We start from the raw sequence: 24,786 nt of genomic DNA, 5'->3' as shown, positions 1-24,786 counted from the left end.
CAATGCTTGGTAAGAAATGTACGCATTATCCTGCCCATGCAATTGTAACCCCTCTGTACAGTATGTTCACAAATAAAATAAAATAAAATTAAAAAAAAAAAGATACTCCTACCATCACAATGTTCTTTCCAAGCACATGGGCCAAGAAACCAAAGTGAGTTCCCTGAAACCATAAGCTAACGTAAATACTTCCTCTCTTAAGTTATTTCTCTGAGGTATTCTTGTCACAACACTAAAACATACACTTACAAAAGTTGTACATGAAAAGTGGGCTTTGGTTGTAGCCACCTCTAATCATTGCACCATTCTGGAAGCTGAGGCAAGAGGACCACAAGTTCAAGGCCAGCCTAGACTATACAGCAAGAGGGGAAAAAAAGGCAATTGTACATGAGATGGAAATCAAGAGATACCTAAAAGTTATACTATTATATCCATTCCCCTTTGAATCCCATGAGGAAGTTACTTATTCTTTACTGAAGTAAAAAAGAAAAAAAGATTTCTGAATACTAACCTATTTTATCCAGGCTCTTTCCTTAAGAACCCAGAACTAGACTTTAAATCTTTTGTGTCTTTACCACTTCTCATTCCCTGGAAAGCACCCTCAGCAACATGATAAATTGTGAACATGACATGAGTTGAATTTTACTGCTTCTCAGCTGGCTTTTACTAGAGCAAATGGTAGCAGATGCATGGAGAAATTGCTGGCCAAAGACTGCCAGGAAAGCACTGCAGTTATAATCTGTCCTCAGATATAAACAGGATATAGGCAAATTTGTGTTCAGAAGAGGACTGTTACCAAGAGAAGCAGCCTGACCAGGTGATATGTTTTTTGGAAGTCATAACCATCAATATTTTCCTTCTTCACTTTGTAGCTCTCAGGAATAATTGCTATTTTTTTTTCTTTTTCCCCAGATGACTATTAGGATATAAAACTACTGTTTCTAAACTTCTATTCATTTTACCTTTAATTTAAAAGAAATGAATGTGGCTTTTTAAAATAATTACCCATATTCTTCCCCTTCAGGCTGTTATCAGTAGTGATAATTGGACACAATAATTAAAAATATATTCTTTTTTGTTTGTTTGTTTCTCAACAGATCCAAAAAATGGCTTAGTGTCATTGAGATTTTCAAGTGCCCAAGTAAATCCCCTGGAAGTAATTTGTTTTTCAAATTTAGTTTGAAAAGCAAATGTCAGAACTTCCATCTGAAGTAGGCTGTACGATTGCATGTGGGAGTCAGAAGTAATCTCTTTGGTTTCTAGTCAGTAGAATTTCTGGAGAAATGAGATTTAAAATGGCACTTCAGTTAAATCCATTATCTTCTGCTAGTATACCAAAACACAATTCGATTGAGGGTGTAGTGGTCTTCCAAAGAGCTAACTCTGAAAAGTTCAGGATTATTTCAAATATTTTGAATTGTGCAAAGACCTGCTATAAAGATTTCATTTATAGACGGTTATATTCAGTAGGCTAAAAAATTTGTTTTTTTTTTTTTTACAAACTGGCAATGATTTTGAGAAGGGTTAGATAAATGCAAAAATATTGGTAAAATTTGGGAATGATATAAATCTTAGCCATAATTAATACTCTGGATAAAATGACAAAATAATCAGATCAGAGTTGAATTTTAAATTAAAAGACAAAAATAAATTTAGAGTACATGCAATTAAGTGTCAACACTTCCAATAATAAAACTAAGTGACAAATATAGGTCAGGGATGAGGGATTTTGTACACAATCATAAAAATTTATGGTAATTGTCTATAATCCTCTTTGATGAGCATACTCTGTCAAATTCTCAATAGGAAATGGACTCATTACCTTGCTTATGTAACTGTAATCCCTCTTTACAGTATCTTTACAAAAATATATATTAAAAATAATTTAAAAATTAAAATAAAATGAACCAAAATTTCTATCATTTCTTGAAAAGGTTAAGGTTTCCTCTTCCTCCAGGATTTCTTTCTTTTTTTTTCCACCTTGAGCTGTTACTGGGCTTGAACTTGGGGATCCTAGACCACTGTCCCTTAGCTTTTTTGCTCAAAGCTAGTGCTCTACCAGAGCTACCACAGCTCCACTTCTGACTTTTTGGTGATTGTTGTAGATAAATTCTCAAGGCCTTTGGTGCCTGGGCTATCTTGGACTGAGATCTTCTGATCTCAGCCTGCTAAGTAGCTAAGATTATAAATGTGACCACTTGTATACTCAATGTATATATCTTTTGGCTCTCTGTGAACCTTATTGTGGATCAAAATGAGGAAATAATGGGGTGGGAGAACTAAAACAAAACCCAAAACTAGTCTTCAAGAGTCCTATCAGTTCTGGGAGCTGGTGGCTCCTACCTATAAACTTAGCTACTCAAGAGATTGAGATCTGAGGATTACAGTTCAAAACCAGCTCAGGCAGGAAGTCCCTAAGATTTTTATTTCTGATTAATCCTCAAAAAACCAGAAGTGGAACTGTGGCTCAAGTGATAGAGCACTGGCCTTGAGCAAAAAGCTCAGGTTTAGCTCCCTGGCCCTGAGATCAAGTCCCAGGACTGGCACCACATGAAAAAAAGAGTAAGAAAGAATAAGACTACTTAATTTTTCTCATTAATACTTCATTTGGTAGGCTGAAACAAGGGAATCTTTTGAATCCACAAGACTGAGATAGTTTGGACAGCATAGTGAGACCTTCTTTTGTTTTGTTTTGTTTTGTGGGGCCTGAATTCTGGTCCTGGGTGCTATCCCTCAGCTCTTCAGCTCAAGGCTAGCACTCTACCATTTGAGCCACAGTGCCACTTCTGGCTTTTTCTGCTTATGTGGTGCTGAGGAATTGAACCCAGGGCCTCATGTATGCAAGGCAAGCACTCTACCACTGAGCCACCTTCCCAGCCCCATTGTTTTTTTTTTCCCAGCCCCCTCCCTTCTCTTTCCTTTCCACTTTCCTCCTCTCCCCTCCCCTAAACACACAACAAAAGAAAACAGCAAGCACTCCTGACTCTTCACACAACCAATTTTCCTAGATGAGCCTAAATACCATTCATTCTTTTAGTGGTCTGTTACCTGGTACTGGGAACAGCTTATGATTCTGAAGGCCCAAGAGCATGCTGGCTGCATCTTCTCTGTCTGGGGAGTCTTTTGTCTATATCACAGCATGGCTGATGGTATCATGGTGAGAATAAAGGTGAAAAGTGAGAGGTCATGTGGAGAGACAGGAAGCCATAGAGATTTAGGAGCCAAGTTATCTTTTTCTATAACAACTAACTAGTAAACACAAACCAAGGTCTTTGAAAACTATGTTAATTGCTTCTGAATTCAGTATCTCCAAGGACCACCTTCTATAAAGTTTCACCTCTCCAAGTTTCTACCACCTCAACAATGCCACACTGAGGGTCAAGGTTATATCATATAGGGGTAGGGCATAAGCTCTATATCTAACTCAGCACTCCTCAAGAGGAAGATGCAAATATTGATCAGATTTTATGGAAATAAAAAATAAACTGTTTACCTTAGCATTATTCAAGAATGTTCTGCAATTATACCAGCCTTTTCTATTTAAATTATTCAGGACAGTTGCCACTAGTCACATGTAGCTATGTATATTTGAAATGTGAGTAGTTTGAGGAACTGAATTTTCATTTTTATTTAATTTTAATATAGCTTAGATGGGCATATATAATCAGTGGCTAACACTTTGTTTGGGTTTTTTTTAACTGTATTTTTTTTTTGTCTTTTCTTTTTTGGTACCGGGGATCGAACCCAGGACGTTGCACTTGCTAGGCAAGCACTTTGCCACTGAGCTACATCCCAGCCCAGTGGCTAACACTTTGAAGGCACGTTTCTTTTTTTTTGAATAACACAGCAATTGCTAAAGAATTCATAGCTTTGAGAAGGCACTAAGTAGATACATTAATTGCTCACTGGGATTCACTATTCTGAATCTCTCTCTCTCTGTTTAGTAGTGCTTATAATTTTACAAAAGGCTTCCTTGTAATAAGTCCATACATGAATATAATGTACATTTGTTAAATTCATCCCCTCTTTTACTCTTTTTTATACTGTGTCCCTTTTTGCTTTTTTGCAGTTTCAGTAACCTTTATTTTTCTATTTTAAATATGCATATCAAGTGCTTTGATAATAATCACCCCTTCTTACTCTTTCCTTTACCCTTTCCCACCTTCTAGTGTTCTCAGCAGACTTCCTTTCACATTCCTGTCACTTTTTCTTAGGTCTAGATCCTGTATATGAGGGAAAATATGCAATATTTGTCTGAGTTTGGCTTATGTCACTTAACGTGATGATCTCCAGTTTTATCTATTTCCCCCCACGTGATGACATAATTTAATTCTTCTTTATGGCTTAATAATACTCTATTGTGTATATATACCACATTTTCTTTGTTGATTCATCAGTTGATGAGTAAGTAGGTTTCTTCTATATTAAGCCAAATGGTATTTAGAAGTAATACCACATTTTGATATAGTTTTCTTCAGAAAGTCAACAACCAGCTAAAGCATTTATAATTGAAAAGAGACCGTTCTCTATACTAATTTACAAATGTATGACCTATTTTCATAAGCACTCTGTTAGATATCATTCTGTTTCCATTTCATACAACAAATGAAATGGTGTTACAAAATAATAAAGCCAGAGACACATAGCCAGGAAGTAGTGCAAACAATGTTTGAAGCCAAGTAGGGCTTATCATTGGTGTGTTTAACAATGAACATTTCCCTTATTGATTCCTAGAGCTCTTGTGCTTATTTCCCTAGACATCACTGGGAAAAAGAACATGAGTCAGGAATATGAGCTCTAATTCCAAGTGCCTGACTTGAATCCTGCCTCTACTACTTACTACCATATGGACTTGAACAAGACAATATCACTAAGTCTGAATTTTCTAAAAGGGAAAATAGAAATAATAAAGGCATCCACTCCACTGGGTTGTTGGGAAGGTTAAATAATAGTGCCTTGACACTGTTTGACCCATTTAAATTTGTCATCATTATTTTTAATTAGAAAGAGACTAACATTTTGTGTTAGGAGGGATTCAATATGACATTAATAGATAATATAGAGATATAGTTTGGGTACGTTTCCCAAAGCAGTATGAGAGACACTAAGAATTCACACAATACAGGAAGAAAAGCTCTATTGTTAAAGCCACTTTGGTGTCTCTGTCACTGAGATTATAGTTTCAGAGCCTTGTGCCCTGGCCAATTCCTCATATCTTTGCTTTTATGTTACCCTTAGAGATGTCTCCTTTGGTGTCTTTGATTGGTTCTGAATGCTGAGCAGTGACAAGCACCAACACAGCTGGAAAGAGCTGTAAGATTTGCTATTCTGTCTTCCAACAGGGAATTATTGCCATGGATACTAGCACCAGAGGGAGACTGGGTAGCACTCTCCACTTACCTCCTGAGTGTCTGACATCTGTTTCTGGCAAGGCCAATAATGAATGTGCTGCTAACTTCATATCAAAACATCCACACAAGAGACTGATCCACACCTTTTTTTTCCTCTCCCCCCCTCACAGATGGCTTCTACTCAAGATGCCAGGTATGGCCAGAAAGACTCTTCTGACCAGAACTTTGACTACATGTTCAAATTGCTGATCATCGGCAATAGCAGTGTGGGGAAAACATCTTTTCTGTTCCGTTATGCAGATGACTCCTTTACATCTGCATTTGTCAGCACCGTTGGGATCGATTTCAAAGTGAAAACTGTGTTCAAAAATGAAAAGAGAATCAAGCTTCAGATTTGGGTAAGTGGCTTTGAACTGACTGACACTATTCTACAGGCAGGGGTATTAGACATGTACATGTGTAAGGGAAAAGGTTTTCAATTTGATCTGTCTCTGCGGTGTCCACAGCTTTTGTTTCCAGCTCTTTTGCTACAGAACATTCTGCAGAGAGATGGGTAATGCCTTGTGAAGGTAGAAGATTGAATCGTATCTTGTAACCTAGTGGTGCTTCTTAAACAGTCTTTAAAAGAAAAGAAGTCCAAACTTCATTGTCTTGGTGGTGGAAGTAGCACTCTACGAAAAATCTGGTTCTGCCTTGTATGATCCATATGGGCAAGTTTGTGGATCCTTCTATAGTCAATTTTATAATTAATAAAGTAGGCAATGCAGCTCTGTCCTTTTAGATCATACAAAAAGCAGCCTGCCCCAAACATTTTAAAGAAGGCAATAAAACGTAAACATAGGATAAAGCCAGGTTAGTTCCTTTATAAAACCCCAGATCTAACTTTGCACATAGTCTATTTATATGTTACCATCTTTCTCTTTCAGCTCTAAAAGCCATGTTTACATATTCAAAGGAAACATAACAGGTAGAGCATAATATTTGTTAGAAAATTCTTCACGAGTTTTGAGATCACTTGACAAGCTTTCTGCCTTTTCCCTCTACCTAAATATCAGATGTTTTTTTAACTTAATTGTTGGCATATATTTGTAAGACTAGTTAGCATAATACAGAAGAAAATTGTATTTAGGTAATAGGTTTAAGGTAACATAAGCATTGGTGTTATCTAAATCATTACTTGCTATGCTAAGAGATTTGTGTAGTAAATGCTTTATGGAATTATACTATGTACATTAATAAAATGTATTAGGGGTCATTTTGGTACTTTTCCCTGTCAACTCATACCTCTACCACTCAAACTGGTTAGAGCTGTAAACAAGTGTTTCCTATGAGGTTTTATTTTTCTCTCAATTCTAGACTTTTTCAGTAATTACTGGTACAAGTTATTGGTTGCTTTGATCTATATGAATGGTTATAAGTCTCTTTCCTTAAATGTGGAAAGCTTCAACTGAGGAAGAAATCCAGAGGATAATGTTTATTTTATTTTTTTTAAAATGGAAGAACCCTTTATTTAACCCTTTATATAAATGGGATTGCCTTTAAATGTCTTCAAAGTCCTAGGAGTAAAACTTAAAGATGCAGAGATATACATTGGCAGATGTTGTTTTATTTATTCCGACTGAAAAATTTCTAATCAGAAGTCACATGAGAACTTAGACAATTAGTTCCCAGGATAAGCATCTTCAATGATCTTCCATTTTTTATTGTCAAGGTGGTGTACAGAGGGTTTCAGTAACATAAGTAAGGTAATGATTACATTTCTTTTCAACTTTCTTACCCCTTCCATCAATTTTCTCCTACTTCTCGCCTTCTAACTCCCCCAAATTATACAGATGCTTTCCAACATATTGTCTTGTGTATATAGCTGTTGTATTGTCTTGTGTATCTCACTGTTGCTTTGATTCTTCCCTTTCCTTTGTCTCACCATTCTGTTGTTCCCCTTCTCTTCCCTAATTCAAATAAATGTATATACAATATCAGGGTACCAAAATCAAATACAATGACAACAGGGGATATAGCATAGGGGGAAGAACATACAAAAGAAATAAAAAAAATCACATAATACATTAAAAATAACAACAACTCGTGTGTCCATGTCTTGAAGTTCATTTTACTTAGCATCATCTTATATGGTCATATGTATATAGCTATTGAGCTATTCTGCTCATCTGCTAAGATTATCCTAGACATATACTAATTATTACAAATAAGGGAAATCATGGGACCTATATTTCTTTGAGTCTGGCTTACTGATCTACCATTTCTAAAGTCATTTAATTGGGAAGGGCCCTGCTTAGGAACTTGATTTCAGTCAGTGGAGTCCCTAGACACACCTCTATGTCTGAAGCAATGTCTATTGTTTCCCATTTGGGGCTTATCATAATAACAAATGTTATATGATAAGTTTCTTATTCAAACTTAAGATACCTTCACTCTTGGGGGCCTTGGTAGATTGAAAATGAAATAAAAAATTGAAAAGGGTGACATTAATCACGACACTCTGTATCTATAAACTGTTTTGTTAAATTTCAACTCCTTTGTACAACAACTTAAAAATAATAAGATAAATAAAATTAAAAATAAGTTAAAAAAGAAAATGAAATTAACTTGATAACTATACATTTCCTCACTTCAATGTTCTTTCTGCTAATAAGAGAGAACAATCATTCTTCTGGCAGATGGCTTCTAGTTTTTTTCTCTCTCCTTTGTGTCTCAGATTTTTTAAATGATTGGTCTAATCATAGAGACAAAACACCAACCGAGTATGTTCAGTTAGTCTTATAATTGTTAGTAGTAATTTGTCAGTGACGGTTGTTGCCAAATTCTTTGTGGAGGCACAAAACCCTTTATCCTTAATGTAAAGAGGGTATATTTGTAATAACAGAAATTATTACTTTTAATCAAATATATTCTTTAAAACATTAGTGTTGATACCAGGCCAGTTCTAATTCATTCTCTTTTTGTTAGAATTGAGGTTTCATTTTTCTGTCTGCATCTCACTTCTGAATGAATGCTGAATGAATACTCTGAGGAGCTTTGTGCTATTTCTCCTTTACTGCTTTTACATGATTTTGTCAGTTTCTGTAACTTTGTGCAAAGAATGTGGTATATTATTTTACTAGATTCATTTTAATCTTTCAGATTCCATTTTCTGAAACTTCCAAGTGCCTTCATAACTAGGGTAGCCTGGGAACCTCTTCCGAGAGCTTCATTCCCTTGTCTTGCAACAACCATATTTCCTCAGTGGTCAGCCACTGGGAGCCCTTCATCATTCCATCTTCTCAGCCCCTACAGTAGTTTAGTGGTCACTAATATCTTTGTAATAAATCATAGCATTATTTTATGCTCTTCAGATGTGTTATGAATTCTTCATTCACATGTACTTCTAGGAGTTAGAAAATTAGTTTTATATTATTTGGCTTACTAGGTTGCAAAACATTCTAATAAGTATACAGAGGTAGCATTGAATTTATAGTAAAATGCTATTATTCAGGGAATAATTTCATGCTCCTCTAACCATTTGCCAAATTGTGTAAGTATTATACACACCAGCTCACAAGTAAGGATTGTCCATCCTGATCTCCCAGTTTTCACAACAATCCAATTTTGTATTTGTTAACATTTCTATTTTACCTGAGAATCTGAAAGTGAGACAAGTTAAATAACTTGCTTAGTATCATACATGGTTCCAGGCTAGATCTGTCAGGTTCCAATGCTGTTTCTCCCTCTCCCCCACCTCCATCAAGAAGGAGTCTTGAATGTGGCAGATTGGAAAATATTGGATAAATGCATCCTGAGATACTGAACATGTTTTGGAAATATTTGACTATCTTACTAAATTAAGGTATGCAGGGAAGATATAAGGAGCAACAGAGTAGTATGTTTAAGTAAATGCATTTGTATGATTTCAGGGATCCTTACTTTAGGCCATGAATGAGCCATACATATTTATTTGTCTACAAATATTATTAGTTAACAACTTTGCCTAATAACTTATTTGGGAATATATTTAGACCCAACAGCTTGTCATATCTTGGTGTTTTAATAACCAATTAGCTGTTCTTCCCAATTTATAGTATTTTTCACTTATATTGATAGTCAATTAATTCATTGGGACAACAACAACATCTTGGCCTCATATTTGAAAGTAAAAGATGCATAAGAACAGTTATTAGGCAATATTTTCCAGTAGGATAATAACATTGAAGTTCAGAGAAAGAGTGTTGGCAATGATTGGAATTAGACTATCTAGATGGTCAGAGGTGACAGTGTAGTTTCTAAAGACATGACAGTTTCCATTGCCTAAAAAAAAGGCTGTAGTTCACGCCTAGTACTGGAACACACACACACACACACACACACACACACACACACACACACACACACCATACTTTTGTCTCATGCCTATAATCATAGCTACTTAGGAGGCTGAAATCTGAAGATTACAGTTCAAAGCTAGCCCAAATAGGAAGAGTCAGTGAGACTCTATCTCAAATTGACAACCAGAAAACTGGAAATAGAACTGTGGCTCTACCTAACGGAAAGGTGAGCCTACAAAATACACAGCTTAGTAGATTGGGCCACGCTATCATGGAGATTACTATTTCCTTAGAACTCAACCACACTTTTAGAAATTTGGCTCTCTCTTATTTCCTATTCTTATTATTCTGCACTCATTATTTTTTCTCTCCCTCCAGTCCTTGTCCTCTTTCCATTCCTGTTTCTGAGTTCTGATCTGGCTGAGTTTTTGGGAATCATACCTTTCAGGTGTTCTGACACCAGGCTGTCACCCAGAGATGCACACACGTACACAACACAAGGATGACGGCTAGGGTGTTGAAAGAGGTTACTCTCTAATTAAAGCTTCAGGAAGGAGGATCTTGCCCTCTTTACAAAGTTGCTGCTATCTGCTGGTCAAAAATTTTCCTACTGCTCTGCCTTCAACCAAGGGGATTCTTACTTATACAGCAGTTGTGGATGCAAACAGTTAGTTGGTCAGAATCTAACAAAGGAGTCAGTGTGAAGTTACTAGAAGATACCAGCCCTGCTTCCCTTTTGGAGGCCTACCAGATGGTATTGTAAACTACATTTTATTATGGAGGTGTGCCAAGACCAACAGATGAGGAGATGATTATCACTGAGAAGTAAGTTTTTTATACTCACAAATCCCAAGAGAAGGATGCATAGTCAGGGGGACCCCAGGGAATCAGGAATCATTAGAATGGTCAGGAAGAAAAGTAGGGAGCACCATGAGCAAGAGTCACATTCAAAATTCCTGCAGGAAACAATGCGAGAGGAGATAAGCAGGTGTAGCATGACTAGTTTGAATAGCAGCAGGTGGTGAGGTATTGGGGCTGTTCATAGAAGTTTGGTACCTGATTCTACAGTGATTGACCAAGTGGAGAGTAGTGCCCCAGAGTATAAGAGCCTTTAAAAGGACTTGAAGGGGTATGTGAGCTCAGGAGTGGTTGGTTTGCCTTTGGCAAACATGCTCCAATGAGTCGTTTCCTATTTTAGAAACAGACAAATACAGAGAGGTTCAGTAACACTTGGGGCAGTAAGACCTCAGATGTGAAGCATCAAAATAAAATGAAATAAGCAAAAGAAATGGTTAATACAGAGAAACATTTCTCAGCCTTCTAAGTCAGGCTCTGTCACTGATTCCACACTGCTGGAGGCTATAATTCCAAATATTCCTATTTAGGCTCTGTATTTCTGGTTTCTCTACTTAACTTAGACACTATGTTAGAAATGAACTATACAGCTTTGGGGGAGGGGGTAAGTTGAGAGAGGAAAAGCAGGGATAGAATGAGGGAGAGGGTGACACTGTTCAAAAGGAAATGCACTCATTACCTGTCTCATGTAACTGTAACCTCTCTGTATATCACGTTTACAATAACATTTTAAAAATAGGGTTTATCAAGCCCAGTGCTGACCAACAAAATAAGCACTTTATATGCATTTTAGAATTTATATTTTTGCTATAGTCCAATGAAAAAGGTAGCATTGTAGCTCTGTTTTCTAGGTGAGGAAAAAGAGAATCAGAAAAAATGTGATTTGCCCAATATTACAGGTAAGAAATATCAACAGTAGAATTTCAGTATAGACACTGTGTCCAAAGACCATGCACCTAATCATTCAGTATAAATGAGGGCCAGAGAAGATACAATTTGTCTAACTCTTTTAGGTAAGATACTTTTAAATCCTGCCTATCTTATTTCCTAGCAAATACTTTTGTTATGTAATTACTCATTTTCTTTCAGTATTCTCTTATTATTTCTTCCAAGAAGTTATCAATATAGAAAAAAATTCACTTGTTTGGCTTGGAATTTTCTGTCTGCCAGCAGGACCACTTCATTCATTATCTATTTTGTGTTTAAAACACTTAGATACGCACAGTAGGATCAACTGACTTTTGCACACTTCTGGAATACCTGATCTGCTTCTGGGAAATGAGCTTACAGCCAGGGTATGCAGAGGGAAGAGTCAGCAAAACATAAAGAACGTCTGTGGGAAAATATTCTTGCCCCTTATCTTTGCCTATGGTGCTCATTTATCCCAATCACCTTGCTTATTGATTTCAGGATGGTGTTCAAATCCTCTAAGTCTATTTATAAACCAACAATATGCTCTACAAATGCTAGCTCCTTATGAGAACCACCAAAGGCAGTGACAGCTGCTAAGACCATTCTTGGTGCTGTCATTTGTGTGTTCTTTTACCCATCATATTACTTCTAAGTCAGCATCTGTGTCTCCTGAGAGATGGAGAAAGGCATTCTCTTATTTCCCTCCTCAGAGGAAGCTGATACTGTACATGAAATGTCAAGATGCATAAAACCATTTGCTCTGTCAAGGGGTTAAAAAGTGTTGTATCCTACTGCATTTGATCCACTCTTCCCAGCATTGAAAAGATACAGAAGGTAGTAATGACTTTGTTCCCATGTCTGAGTAAGCTCTCTAGATACTGAGAAAGACCATAGAACAGCCAAAGTAGTTCTATGGCCATATTCTGCTGTGGGGGCTGAGAGGCTGAGAGGCCCAGAGGCTGGAACAAGGACTTTGGGGTTTGGTGATTCAAGCTCTAAATTTTTATAAGTTGGGTGACATCAGGCCCTAACTTTCTAAACTTCTGTTTACTCACTTGTAAAATGGGGAAAATAATACTTGCCCCTTAGCTGCTGAGTACTTGCTTACATTGATTTTAATACCAAGCATAATAGACATACAATGTTGCTGTGTATCATCCTTTCAAAAAGTAGTGTGCGACCACTGAGATTTTTGTACTTAGTTTAGTAATTTTACAGAACCAAAAACTTGTTGAATAATTTAACAAGATGAAATTCTGTGTGACAGGAAGGCACATTTGGTAAGTGTTGGATATGGACTAGTGAAGGATGCATATGTTCTGTCATAAGGAACCAAGATTAGGACAGGGAGATAGAATTCTACCTGCTGCTGTAAGTGATCCAGAAGACCCGTGTATGGGACTCATAAGTAATATACCCCTAAGGGCTCTAGAATAATTTACCTGGGCATCTGTATCTGAGCTGAGAAATAATAAATGAAAATGGGATTATGTATTTGTTCTTCCATCCATCCATTCATTGTCTGCATTTATTGTTTTCAGTATGTACTAGACCTTTTGAAGGAATTTGGCATTGAATTAAGCACCCTCAAATCAATAGGTTATGATAAATACTATTAAGAAGCAGAATATTCTGATAAGTGAAAAAACAAAAGGAGTGGAGATCTGTTCAGTTAGAGCCTTCAGAGAAGTTTATATGACCTAATTCCTGAACAGAGACCTGGATGATAAAAAGGAGACAGGTAGGGTGAACTCTAACTGTAAAAAGACAGAGAGAATTATTGTTATTTTTAACAATAGCTTTCTATAGAGCTATTATTAAACAACAAAAATAATATTGTTGCCTATTGTTTATTAACTCAGACTTCCCCCATTTTGCTTTGCATTCACACTGGGGTGGATTAAGACTATGGAGGCTGAAGCTTTATATAATTTTTGATTCTAAGGAAAAAATGTATAGAAAGCAAGTGACATTGTTAACACATTGCTGAGGCACATTCAGAAGACACTTAGAAGTCTTAGTCTTCAGGCAACTTCTTGGTAAAATTTATACCCTGCTTTCATGGGTACTTGGCCTTTCTGACTGTGAGGATTTGTGTGAGTGATGAAAAGCAATTAGAATGAAGATCAACAGAATATAGGAGCATGACAGGCTAAGGTATCAAGATAGCAGATGAAGAAAGAGATTGGAGCAAGAGAATGAGCTCCAGATCTCTGTGTGTAGCTTAGGGAAATGACTGTACCACTCCAGGTATCAGTTATCTGATGTGCAACCAACAGAAACAGAACTGGCATTCAGCGATCTTTTATGTGCCAGGTACAGGTGTATGTACTTTATTGAGAGTAAGTGATCAGTCCTCATCCAAACTTTGTGAGATAGATACTGCTTTAACTTTAATTTAGAGATGAGCAAACTGAAGCATAAGGAGTGAATAACCTTTTCCTGGTTATTATTAGGTTTTGGACATGAAGTGTCTCTCAAAGACTTCATGTTCAAGATCTAGTTCTCAGCTGGTGACACTATCAAAATTTTATTGGGTCATGGTGATCTATTTAATTGGTTTAAATCTTGGTTTAGTTTAGGATATATCAACATTCTCTAGAAATTCTTCCATTTCTTCCAGGTTCTTCCATTTGTTGGCATAAAGATGTGCAAAGGGTTCCCTGTTCCCTTCTTGCCTGTTTCTATCGTGATGTTTCCATTTTCATCTCTAATTTTACTTATTTAGGTATACACAAAGTCTCAGTAGCTAGGTGCTTACGATCATATAAAATGATGTTTATCAAAATGAACTCCAAGAAATGGAAACAAGAAGTTTTTCTTTACCTTCCTGTTTTCATTTGTTTTTTTCCTTTGTCATTGTTTTTGATTTCTGTACCTTTTGTCTTGTATGTAAGCCTATCTGTTTTGAGGCTGGTAAGGGAGAACACAGAAATGGTGTGACAAAGGGTGAATAAATATAGCAGTGATACTCACTAGACACTATGTTGAAAATGAACTACACAACTGTGGGAGAGGGGGATACAGAGGGAAAAACTGGGAGAAAATGAGAGAAGAGGTGACACTGTTCAAAAAATAATGAACTCATTACTTGACTTACATAACTAAAACCCCTCTCTGTGTATGACCTTTACAACTAAAAAACAGCAACAACATGTATTCAATGGGGAAAATTCCTTTTGTATTCCCATAGCTGGAATATTTTTTTTAAACACACAATAGTACAGAAGATAAGGAAAATTTACAGTCAAGGTTATCAATGTGGGAATTCACTCCACTTAGTGGTCATTGAGTGTTGTATTCTTAGGTCTGCTATATTGATTCTTTCTTCAGTATCAAATTCCTTTCTTGTCTCTAGCTGTGTTTGTCATTCTGATTTTTCCCTTTCGTTATTTTTGCATGAACAAGGATGTTCTCATTGTTAGCTAAAATGAAAGAAAAAAAAGGTTTCAAAGTACAAATATGGAAATTTTTTGTTAATTTGCTTGAATTTTTTCATAAGTATATTCTTTAGCCATTGCTACTGTACTGTAATCTTTGTGTATTTACCAACCAAAACATTTAATCTTCCTAAATCATTGGTGTTAGTTTAGCATCAGACCAATTCTAAACTTGGATTGAAATTCCCTCAAAACAGCAATATCACATAATAGTTTTGTCATTACGTGTGAGCTCTAAGCTGTCTGCCCGAGTTCAAATCTTTTTCTTAATAACTTTAACAAGTTAAGTAATATTCCCATATCTCCATTTTTCCATCTGTAAAGTGGGAGGAATAATAACATCTTATTTATAGTCCTATAAATTTTAAAGAAATGGCATTTATGAAGTTTTTAGACAATACTTTGCACATAGTAACTCTTAAAGAAAAAAGTTATTTTTTACATCCACTATTTTATCAGTATAAGTCTTGCCCTTCTAATTTCATACCTTTTAGAATGACAAAATGGCATTTTAGGCCATGGATTTCTAGTTGCAATGCTTGCAGACATTTATAAAAATAAATTGATTTAATGTTCTGATTCGGTGATGAAATTGACAAGTGAACTGACTGATGAGGTGGAACATCTTCTGGACCTTGAGTTTCTCTCACCAGTTATGTGTGAATTCTAATTCAGTCGTTTGTGTTGTTGGGCTATGTCCTGATGTTTTGAAGACATCTGTGCATTTAAATAGAATCATCAATAGCACAGGGAAGACAAGCTCAAATAGCTTGTTTATTAAATGCACATAAAATTGATGTCCTACCCAAGAACAAAACAATTATAAATCACTGGGTTCACAGAGGGATGTTATTAAATGTTGGGATACTGCCTATTGATGCTGGCAGCTTCTGGTCTGATGGTGAGCTATACTATGCTTGTGCCACTAGATTATCAGTTCTTATTCTTTTGATTCTATTAAGGTTAAATTGAACTGACTGGTGGTTCTGGCATTATAGAAACACAGCTTGAATTATGCTCCAAATTAGGCATTTAATTACTCCATGTATTTATTTTTAGACTCAGAAATTTAGGAATAAGCAAGCATTTTCTAACTGGATAGTAGTTATTTTCAGAAGTATCAATAATTTTTCTTATCAATTTTGCTCCCACACTAATTTTGCTGCTCCTGAACATTCTCATTGTGGAAGCCCAACCAGAAAGATTAAAGAGAGTAAATGTCAGCATGAATTGATGCAAATCACTTTGCTTCAGCTGATGATGGATGTGAAAGAAGTAGACGGAAGATCTTTACCTTGAGGAAGATTGCTGTTTGGGGAAGTAACAGAATCAGTGTTGGGCCTGGGGAGCTTATCTTCATTCTAGAATGGCTCTGCAAGTTAGAATAGGAGGATCATGAGCTACAGGCTAGCGTGTAAGTTCCAAGTTATTCTGGTTATATAGACTAAGTTGTCAAAAATAAAAGAAAACACAAAGCAATGGAAACAGTTTTAGGGTACTTATAAAAATGGTAAGTATAAAAAGGAAAGTACCAAGGAAACAAATGTTAAAAAGAATTGGAGTGGATAATGTATCGGCTTAGAGTTTTGGAAAGAGGCAGATGGCTAGTTAGGAGAGTTTAGTGATTTTATACGGTTATATGCAGGGTTAAGGGGAAGTGGTGCAGACCCTAGTGCTAGCATCAGAGAATCATTGCTGCCTTCTTAGACTGAAGTGAATGGAGAAAGAGCAATTACAAGGGCCAAGGGAGAGCTATACTTCTGTAGGATGAGACCCTCAGCCTTTTAGAAAACAACCTCTGCTCTGCTTATCAATGGCTAATCAAGGAAGGTCATGGGAATAAATGTCCTCAGCTCTCTTTCCTCCTCCCTATTGAACTATTTCCCATGCCTCTCTGGCTCTGCCCTAAAGAGTGGGATCTGCTTTGTGTTAGGGGTTCACAAATTAACTTCCTGGAACACTGGGATGGGGTTGGTTAACGAATGGATCTGGAAGGCAAAGGAAATTATCTAGCACAATGATAAAGGTAGATTTTTAGTAGTGTTTTTGAGTTTTTTTGTTTTGTTTTGTTTCTTTGTTTTTGGTTTGTTGTTGTTCTTTTGCCAGTCCTGGGGCTTGAACTCTGTCTGGGTCTGGGCACTGTCCCTGGACTACTTTTGCTCAAGGATAGAGCATTCTGAGCCACAGGGCTCAGCTTTTTCTGTAATTGGAGAACAGTCTTCTGGACTTTCCTCCCCAGGCTGGCTTCAAACCACCGTCCTCAGATCTCGCTCTTCTGAGTAGCTAGGATTACAGGTATGAGCCACTGGTACCCACCTTTCAGTATTATTTTTTATATAAACATTAAACTATTAATAAGGCTGGTTATCCAAATAGATATTAAATGGATTTCTGTTAAATTCGTACTTCTGATAATTTTAATGATGGGAAACATTTTTAATATTTTTTTTATTTTTAATTGAGTCTTTATGTGGTCCTCCCTAATTTCACCAGCGCATTCATGAGATAATTCTGTTAAAATCCCAAGGGATTGTTAATTTCGTTTGAATGCATATAAGACCCTTAATGTGTGTTTTGCAGAGATATAACTCATTTCTTATTCTAAACTAGATGAATGTCTACATGGAAGATAAATACCAGTGAACCCAAATCTTTTAAGCCTCCTTAAGTGGCTCCAGTTTTCCCTTAGAAAAGGGAAAACAAATGGCTTGAGAACTGCAGCCATAAAGCCATGGACAGCTTGTGATTTTTGTCCCAAAACCAGGAAAGCCTATGTGCTATGGATGGGGCTGAGAGTTGACCTTCTGTTGCACAAGGCAGAACACACTTACTGCCACATGAGCAGTGTTCCCAAATGCCATTCACTGTCCCCACTGGCCTCTGACAAGCTTCCCTAGAGGAAGAAGAGTAAGGTAATGCTTTTGCTTGTAAAATGAAATTTATTACATTTTAAGAAACATTTCAAATTTAAAATAATGTTATGCATTATAGTTGATTCTTTACTATCCTTTTAGTAATCTGTTAGTAGATTTTTTTAAATCCTTTTTCAGAGGCAAATAAAATACAATAAAACAAAACAAGGGCAATCTTTTTTCAATTACCCATTTGTATTTATTTATTATCAACAGTATTTTGGTCTTGAAAGCCCAGAAATCTGGAAACTAGCCATGCAAGGATTTAATGGCATTGACTCCTTTGTCTGGGCAGTTTGGAGAAAATAGAAAAAAAGCCTTTCTGTGTTCTACTCAAACAATCCTGGCACACTTTTTTTAAAAAAGCCCTGTATTTATAAATGATTATTGTTAGATGCTGTGCAGCTTATTGGACTTTGTAGCAAAGAAACAAATAGTTTTAAGTTTATCTTTTTGTGACTTACAGGCAAACAGCACAGAAACGTGTCAATATAAACAAAGACCACTCAAATGGGAAGATTTACTGTGACAAATGAGTCAGTCGCCATTGCTTGTATTTAAAAATTTTTTATTGTGATTAAGTGATTAAATTTCACAAATTTCATAGTATTGTGAGATAGTGATACTTAAAGTCACAAATACATTCTAACCTTCATGATGCAAATTGTCATTATTCCCCCCCCCCATTCTTTTTTTCTTAATAAGTTTTTTTATTGGAAATTTGTCATTATTGTGGTCTATAAAGTTTGTGAATTCTATGAGCTTTGACACAATACAGCTATTTCTTCCATATCAGGTGATTTGTACATTTCTTTCCTTTTGCTTAGTGTTAGCTGTTCCATCCATCCCTTTCATTCCCTCCCTCCCATCACTGCCATTGAGTTGCTTAGTTCATTTTCATCAATGTCCAGTGCAGCTGATGGGTCTCGCTGTTATATGTTTTCTCCTGTTTCCCTCTGTTTCTGTGTCCTCCTCCTAGTTTCCCTCAGATGTGTGCATATGTACCATATATCTGGTCAGCAGCATGGGGTCATTTAGTAATGATAGGACAAGATGAGTGAAGGTCCTTTGTTTCTTCAGTCTTGTTTACTTTGTGTCTCCTTATATTTTGGATTTAATATCTACATATCAGTGATACCATGTGCTGTTTATCTCTTTGCTCTTGGCTTACCTCACTCAAAATGATTTTTTTCTAGTTCCATCCATTTCCCTGCCATTATTTTGTCCTTTCGAATGCATTGCCTATATTTTAGCAGAAACCTCAATGCAGCCAACAGAGCAGGACAGTTTTGTAGTAGAAAGAGGATGCTTCAGGTGTTCCTGATTTGGGTCTGATGGTATGAAGAAGCTGCAGAAGGGCTAACTTGGAACAGTAGAATTGGTTAGGGTATGTGATTTTTTTTTTCATTGGCCCTAAGTTGGAAGCAGGGGAAACCGCCTGTTTGACCCATTTGGGTTGATCATTACAGAAGATTTGTTTAGCTTCTTGCACTGTGTCTGGCTTCCTGCAAGTCTGCCTTCTAGTGGGTTGACTTCCTGGGTTGTTTACTGTAGATAAGGGGGTTGGTTTCCTTGGCAGATTGCTGCGGGTTGTGGGTCAAAGTTCTATATTTGTATTTGGTCTGGCAGTTGTCCATTTGTATATTCAGTCTCTCAGAAGTAAGCCAAACACAAGGGCAACTCAAGAGCAGTGAGAGGCTGCGCAGGAGCAGCAACAGCCTTGAATGTCTGATAGTTTGGCTGTGGGCAAACTATTTAACTCTGTTTTGTTCAGGTTTTTATTTTTTTAATCAAAATGAGGACAATTTTATTTGTGTGATATATAACATAACATTTGTGTCAGATATAACATAAAATGTGTAATGTTCTCTTTTATGATCCTGTCATTTCGGATCTATTTATGCCCATCAAAATGACTAAAGACAGAGAAGTCTCATGAGTACATGAATTATATCCATTGATATAACTACTGATATTACTGGGTTACCAATAAAAATAAATACCTATTTAAAATAATGACAAATAATGATAAATCCACTGCATGAGAACAACTGTAATGTATTTTGATGGAAAAAATTCTGTATTTTAAAAATCAGTGTAATCAGTGAGGGGAGTGGCAAATAGGGGACAGCTGAATTTTACCTCTGCTTTCTCATCCAACCTGTTGAAAAATCTTCATTGCACACTCATGAGGGAATGAGGATGAGGAAGATGAATAATAACTTCACTTTATTGAAACATAGATTTGAGCCCAGTCACCCTTTAAAAGGGTTTAGGTTCCCCTCACCCCACATGTAGTTTGAACATATTGCTTTAGGTCATGTCCTGTGCTCAGATAAATTATGCATAAGGTAAGCAAAAGGTTTCAGCACTTTTGGCATATATTATGAAACCTCTTCTTTATAGAGTGCCTTATTGCCTATATTAGGAAACCTCAATAGTCACAGATGAAGACAAGATGTGAGACTAAGTGGCTTTTCTGGAAGTCAGTTGAGTCTGAGAGCACAGAATGCAAGTCTTGCACACAGACAAAACCAGAAGGATATGTTTACTTTTTGGCATCATGTGAATGAAAATGAACAAATGGAAGCACAGGCACATACTCTGTATGCCTAGCAACATGGCAATGACAAGTAGCAAAGACTAGATAGTAGGGCTCTTGGCTCAAGTCTGGCTCACTGGAGCGCCAGTCTTCCCAACTTGGGAAAAAAGAAGGTTGTGAGTCTGAGCAATCATCTTTTCCCCAACTCTCACTTAGTTTGCACACTGGATGTTTATAGCTACTAACAATAAAGTCTTGGATACCGAAATCCCAGTCTTTCTAAGTTTATCAGGGATGAATATCAGTTTACATGATGTTCATTCGATTGACTAACGTCTCAGTTATTTTATCTAATTTGAAAATAGCGATTTGTAAATCAAAGTTGAAGCAAATGGAATGGTGAGGACACCTTCCCTGAACTCTTCAAATTAGAACACTTGTATGGAAAGCTGATCCAGACTTCTAAGGCATATTACACTTTACCTCATATGGAAAGGGGTGGTGGGCTGATAGGAATCATGTTAGTTAAGCTAGTAGATAACTCTTTCCTACCTCCTCCCTTTCTGCCCAACCCCCAACTCTTACGCTGGGCATTGAACTAGGGCCTTGCATGTAGTAGGTAAGTATTCTACCACTGAGCTACATCCCAGCCTTTCTTGTCCTTCCCCTTAAGAACAGGAAAAGTACAGGAGATTTTTTTTTCAGTTTTTCTTTTTTCTTTTTTGTTCTTCTCCTTCAAATTTTGCAAAGCAATTAACCTCCAGGTCAAGACATAACTCAAAGATTTCATCTCTACCACTTAATTTGTAATGAATTTACAATCAACTAGAAACAAAAGAATTGGAAGAACTTTTCTCTTTCTGTATGACTAGCTTCTGGAAATGTAATGAGGACAGGAGTTGTGGTTTTGAGAGCTAAATTTTAAATTGACTTTTTTAATGACATAGCTACAAAAGCTGGAAGTAATGAGTAAAGGAGACAGGCTTCTTTACTCAAACATGAGGGAAAATTAAGATGTACTGAGACCTTTAAGCTGGTCTTGATTATGACACAGGACTGAACCAACATTAAGATTGTTCTGTGTTTGGGCAATAACCAAGCTTGCATATATACATATCTATAGATATAGATATAGATATATGTAGATATATATGTATATATAGATATCTACCTATCTATCTATCTACATATATATATATATATATATATTTGTCTTAGAAAGTGAGGGAGAAGTATCTACAAAATTTACAAAAAGTAAATCTACAAAAAGTAAAAACCTACAAAAGAAACGAAGAAGGGTGTAGAAAGCAGTAGCCTGAGTGAAAAGCTTATCCCTGGGATCTTTCAGGACCTTTTTTCTTAGAAGAGTATCTAGTCAGTGATTTTAGCATAGGAACTATGGTATCTCCACATATCAGTGCTTTTATTAGAATCATTTAGAGAATTAAAAAAAATGTCACCTACTATCCAAAAACAAAGGAGGAGGTAACAATGCAGGAGGGGGTAACAATGATCAACAAGAAATGTACTGATTACCTTACTCACGTAACTGTAACTCCTCTGAACAGCATCTTTACAATAAAATTATTTTTTTTAAAAGTCACTGCTGTACTAATGGATCAGAATCTATGGACAGGAATAAAGACTGAGACTCTAATAAGTTTCCAAGGTGATAACTCATTCTAAGGAACAGGCTCCTGACTTGCTATACATCCTGTCATATTGTGTTTGTGATGAACTGAACATACGTCTACTTTAGTCTATTAAAATCAAGGATAAATCCAGGGAGGGTAAGACTAGAATACTCTTTGTAAAATCTCCTCCTGATTTATAGAGTCAGAGAACATGCTTAGATTGGACCAAACATGGCTCATAGCTAGAAGTCTATTATTAGAATAGCAAGAGACAGTATGCGTAGCAGAATAGCATCAAAGTTCAAGAATTCCAACAAAATTTGATGCATAGTGTCTGATTTTTCTCCTTTATCATCTTCTCTTTTTTCTCTATCAGTCTGTCATCCTTCTTTCTCATCAAGAATAAAGATAGTTCCACTTACTATTAGGATCTTTGCTTTTTTGTATGTCTGTGACATTATTATGGCTTGGATTCAGGGCCTGGACACTGTTCCTTAGCTTTTGCTCAAGGTGAGTGCTCTACCACTTCAGCCACATCTCTATTTTGGACATTTTGCTGATTAACTGAAGATCAGTGTCTCTTATATTTACTGTTCTAGCTAGCTTTGAACTGTGATCCTCATATCACACCCTTCTGAATAGCTAGGATTACAGGCATGAGCCACAGACTTCCAGCTACCAACTTTGCTTTTGATTTCCTTTATTCCGTCATATTCACTATAATTTTAGATAACCAAGTCTACAAGCATTTCCATTCAGCTCAGTATTGTATTTTATGTCTCTGAACATACTGTGGATCAAAGTAGATTGGTTATAATACTATATCTATTTCAAGAAAAGAGAAGTTTGTTTTCTTTTTATCTTTTTGCATGTTTTTAATTGTAAAAATACTGTACAGAGGAGTTACAATTACCTGAGTAAGGTAATGAGTACATTTCCTATGGAGCATTGCTACCTCCTCCTTTGTTTTTCCCCTACCATCCCTTCCCTTCCCACCTCCCCAACTCTTCCCTCCCCTACCCAAGTTATAAAGCTCATTTTCAACATAGTGTCTCATTGTTACAATGGGTCAACCTGTATCCTTATTTCAGCATTTCTCTTCCCCTCCCCAAATTAAAAAAATGTGTATACAAATGTGGGGCACCGACATCAAATACAGTGAAAACAGGGGTTATACATACAGGGGTTAATCACACAGTTGTAAAGTCCGTTTTTAACATAGTGTCTTGTACATCTCATTGTTACAATGGGTCAACCTGTTTCAGGGGACTCTATTTAATTCCAGTGCCTTTACACTGGGGGGGGGGGAGAAGGTATAGTTGGAGAGGTGGGGAGGGAAGGAATGGTTGGGGAAAAACAGAGGAGTAACAATGCTAGATAGGGAATGTACTCACTCATTAGCTCACTCATGTAACTGTAACCCCTCTGTACAGTATCTTTACAATAAAAATGTATGTTAAAATTAAAAAATATTAGATTTGAGGCCCTTGTATAATGCATAGTTAGAAAAAATTATAATAAGAGAAATAAGCCAGACTCAAAGAAACATAGGTTGCATGGTTTCCCTTATTTGTTGTAACTAGAGTGTGCCTATAAATCTACAAGTAAACACACTGGATGGTAAAAGCCTAAAATACACTTGGACATGATAAATTATACATGACTCTAGACATTCACACAGTGAGACCAAAGAAGGATATTCTTAAGAGAAGATCACAAAGGCTCAATAGCTATGTGCATATGAACATTTAAAATAATATTTATCAAAATGAACACCAAGAAATGGAAATGAGGTTTTTTGTTATTTTGCTTCTGTTTTTTCTCCTTTGTCACTATTTTTATTTTTATTTCTGTACCTTTAATCTTGTATGTAAGTTTATCTGTTTTGGGAACAGAGAAATAATGGGCCAAAGAGGAAACCAATGCAGCAGTGATACTCACTAGACACTACGTTGAAAATGAACTATGCAACTTATGGGGGTTGGGGTGGGCAGGAGGGAAAAACTGAGAGAAAATGAGGGAAGAGGTGACACTGTTCAAAAAGAAATGTACACATTAACTGATTTATGTAACTCTAACCCCTCATACAATAACATTAAAAAAAGACTCATAAAGAAAGAAGTTTGTTGGTAGGTGTGAAAAGTAATATAGGGAGAAGGCAGCCCATCCTTAAAGGGAGCTTCAAAAATGAATACATCTTAATCTAAGTGGAATTTAATGGAAGCATAGTAGTGAACTGATGACTCACAAAGATTCTTATTTCCAAGAAGAACTTTTTGTTTTAGTTATGATTCTGGCATGCAGAATCAATTCCCAAGCTTACAGGGATGATTTCTTGAGAATTAGATATTTTTAAGTCAGACAGAGAATTGTCATCTGGGGATCAAATAATTGTGTCTAGACCTAGAAAACTCTCCAAACTTGGTTGGTACAAATCATTGTCCAGAACTGGACTGTACACCCTCCAGTTGTTCCTAGATTCCTTCTCTTGACCTTGAGTCTTCACTCTAGAGCATATTTTGCCTCAGAAGTGTGGTCCATGAGCTCTGGCTTTCTGTGTTGGTACAGAAAGGAAAGCAAATGATCTTTCTGTTATAGGTCCAGAATTCAGTCTATGAGGCTGCCATAGCTAGTAGGGTGTCCAGGAAAGAGGGTAATTCCTCAAGGCTTATGGTGGAATTCATCAGAACAATACAGGTGTTATATATATAACATGTTTATTAATTCTAGTTATCATATTTATAGTTGCAGTTAAGGAGTACATTCAACAAGACACTGAAAGTTTATAAGTACATTAAAATGAAATTTAATCAAAATATCA

The 24,786-nt window shown here is 36.4% G+C and overlaps 1 protein-coding gene across 2 annotated transcripts in view; it reads left to right on the top strand.

The window, feature by feature from the left end:
* The window catches only part of Rab3c (RAB3C, member RAS oncogene family), a 214,352-nt gene that overhangs the window by 16,127 nt on the left and 173,439 nt on the right, over nt 1-24,786 (top strand). For both annotated transcript variants that reach the window (XM_013025246.1, XM_013025247.1), the window contains exon 2: nt 5,522-5,749. In XM_013025246.1, coding sequence (XP_012880700.1) covers nt 5,522-5,749 — 228 coding nt within the window. The remainder of the gene's footprint in view (nt 1-5,521; nt 5,750-24,786) is intronic.

This window comes from Dipodomys ordii, unplaced genomic scaffold (genome assembly GCF_000151885.1).
Source record: "Dipodomys ordii isolate 6190 unplaced genomic scaffold, Dord_2.0 Scaffold83, whole genome shotgun sequence".
Classification (NCBI taxonomy): domain Eukaryota; kingdom Metazoa; phylum Chordata; class Mammalia; order Rodentia; family Heteromyidae; genus Dipodomys; species Dipodomys ordii.
Note: the sequence above shows the minus strand (reverse complement) of the source record. Positions and strands in the feature narration are given on the sequence as shown.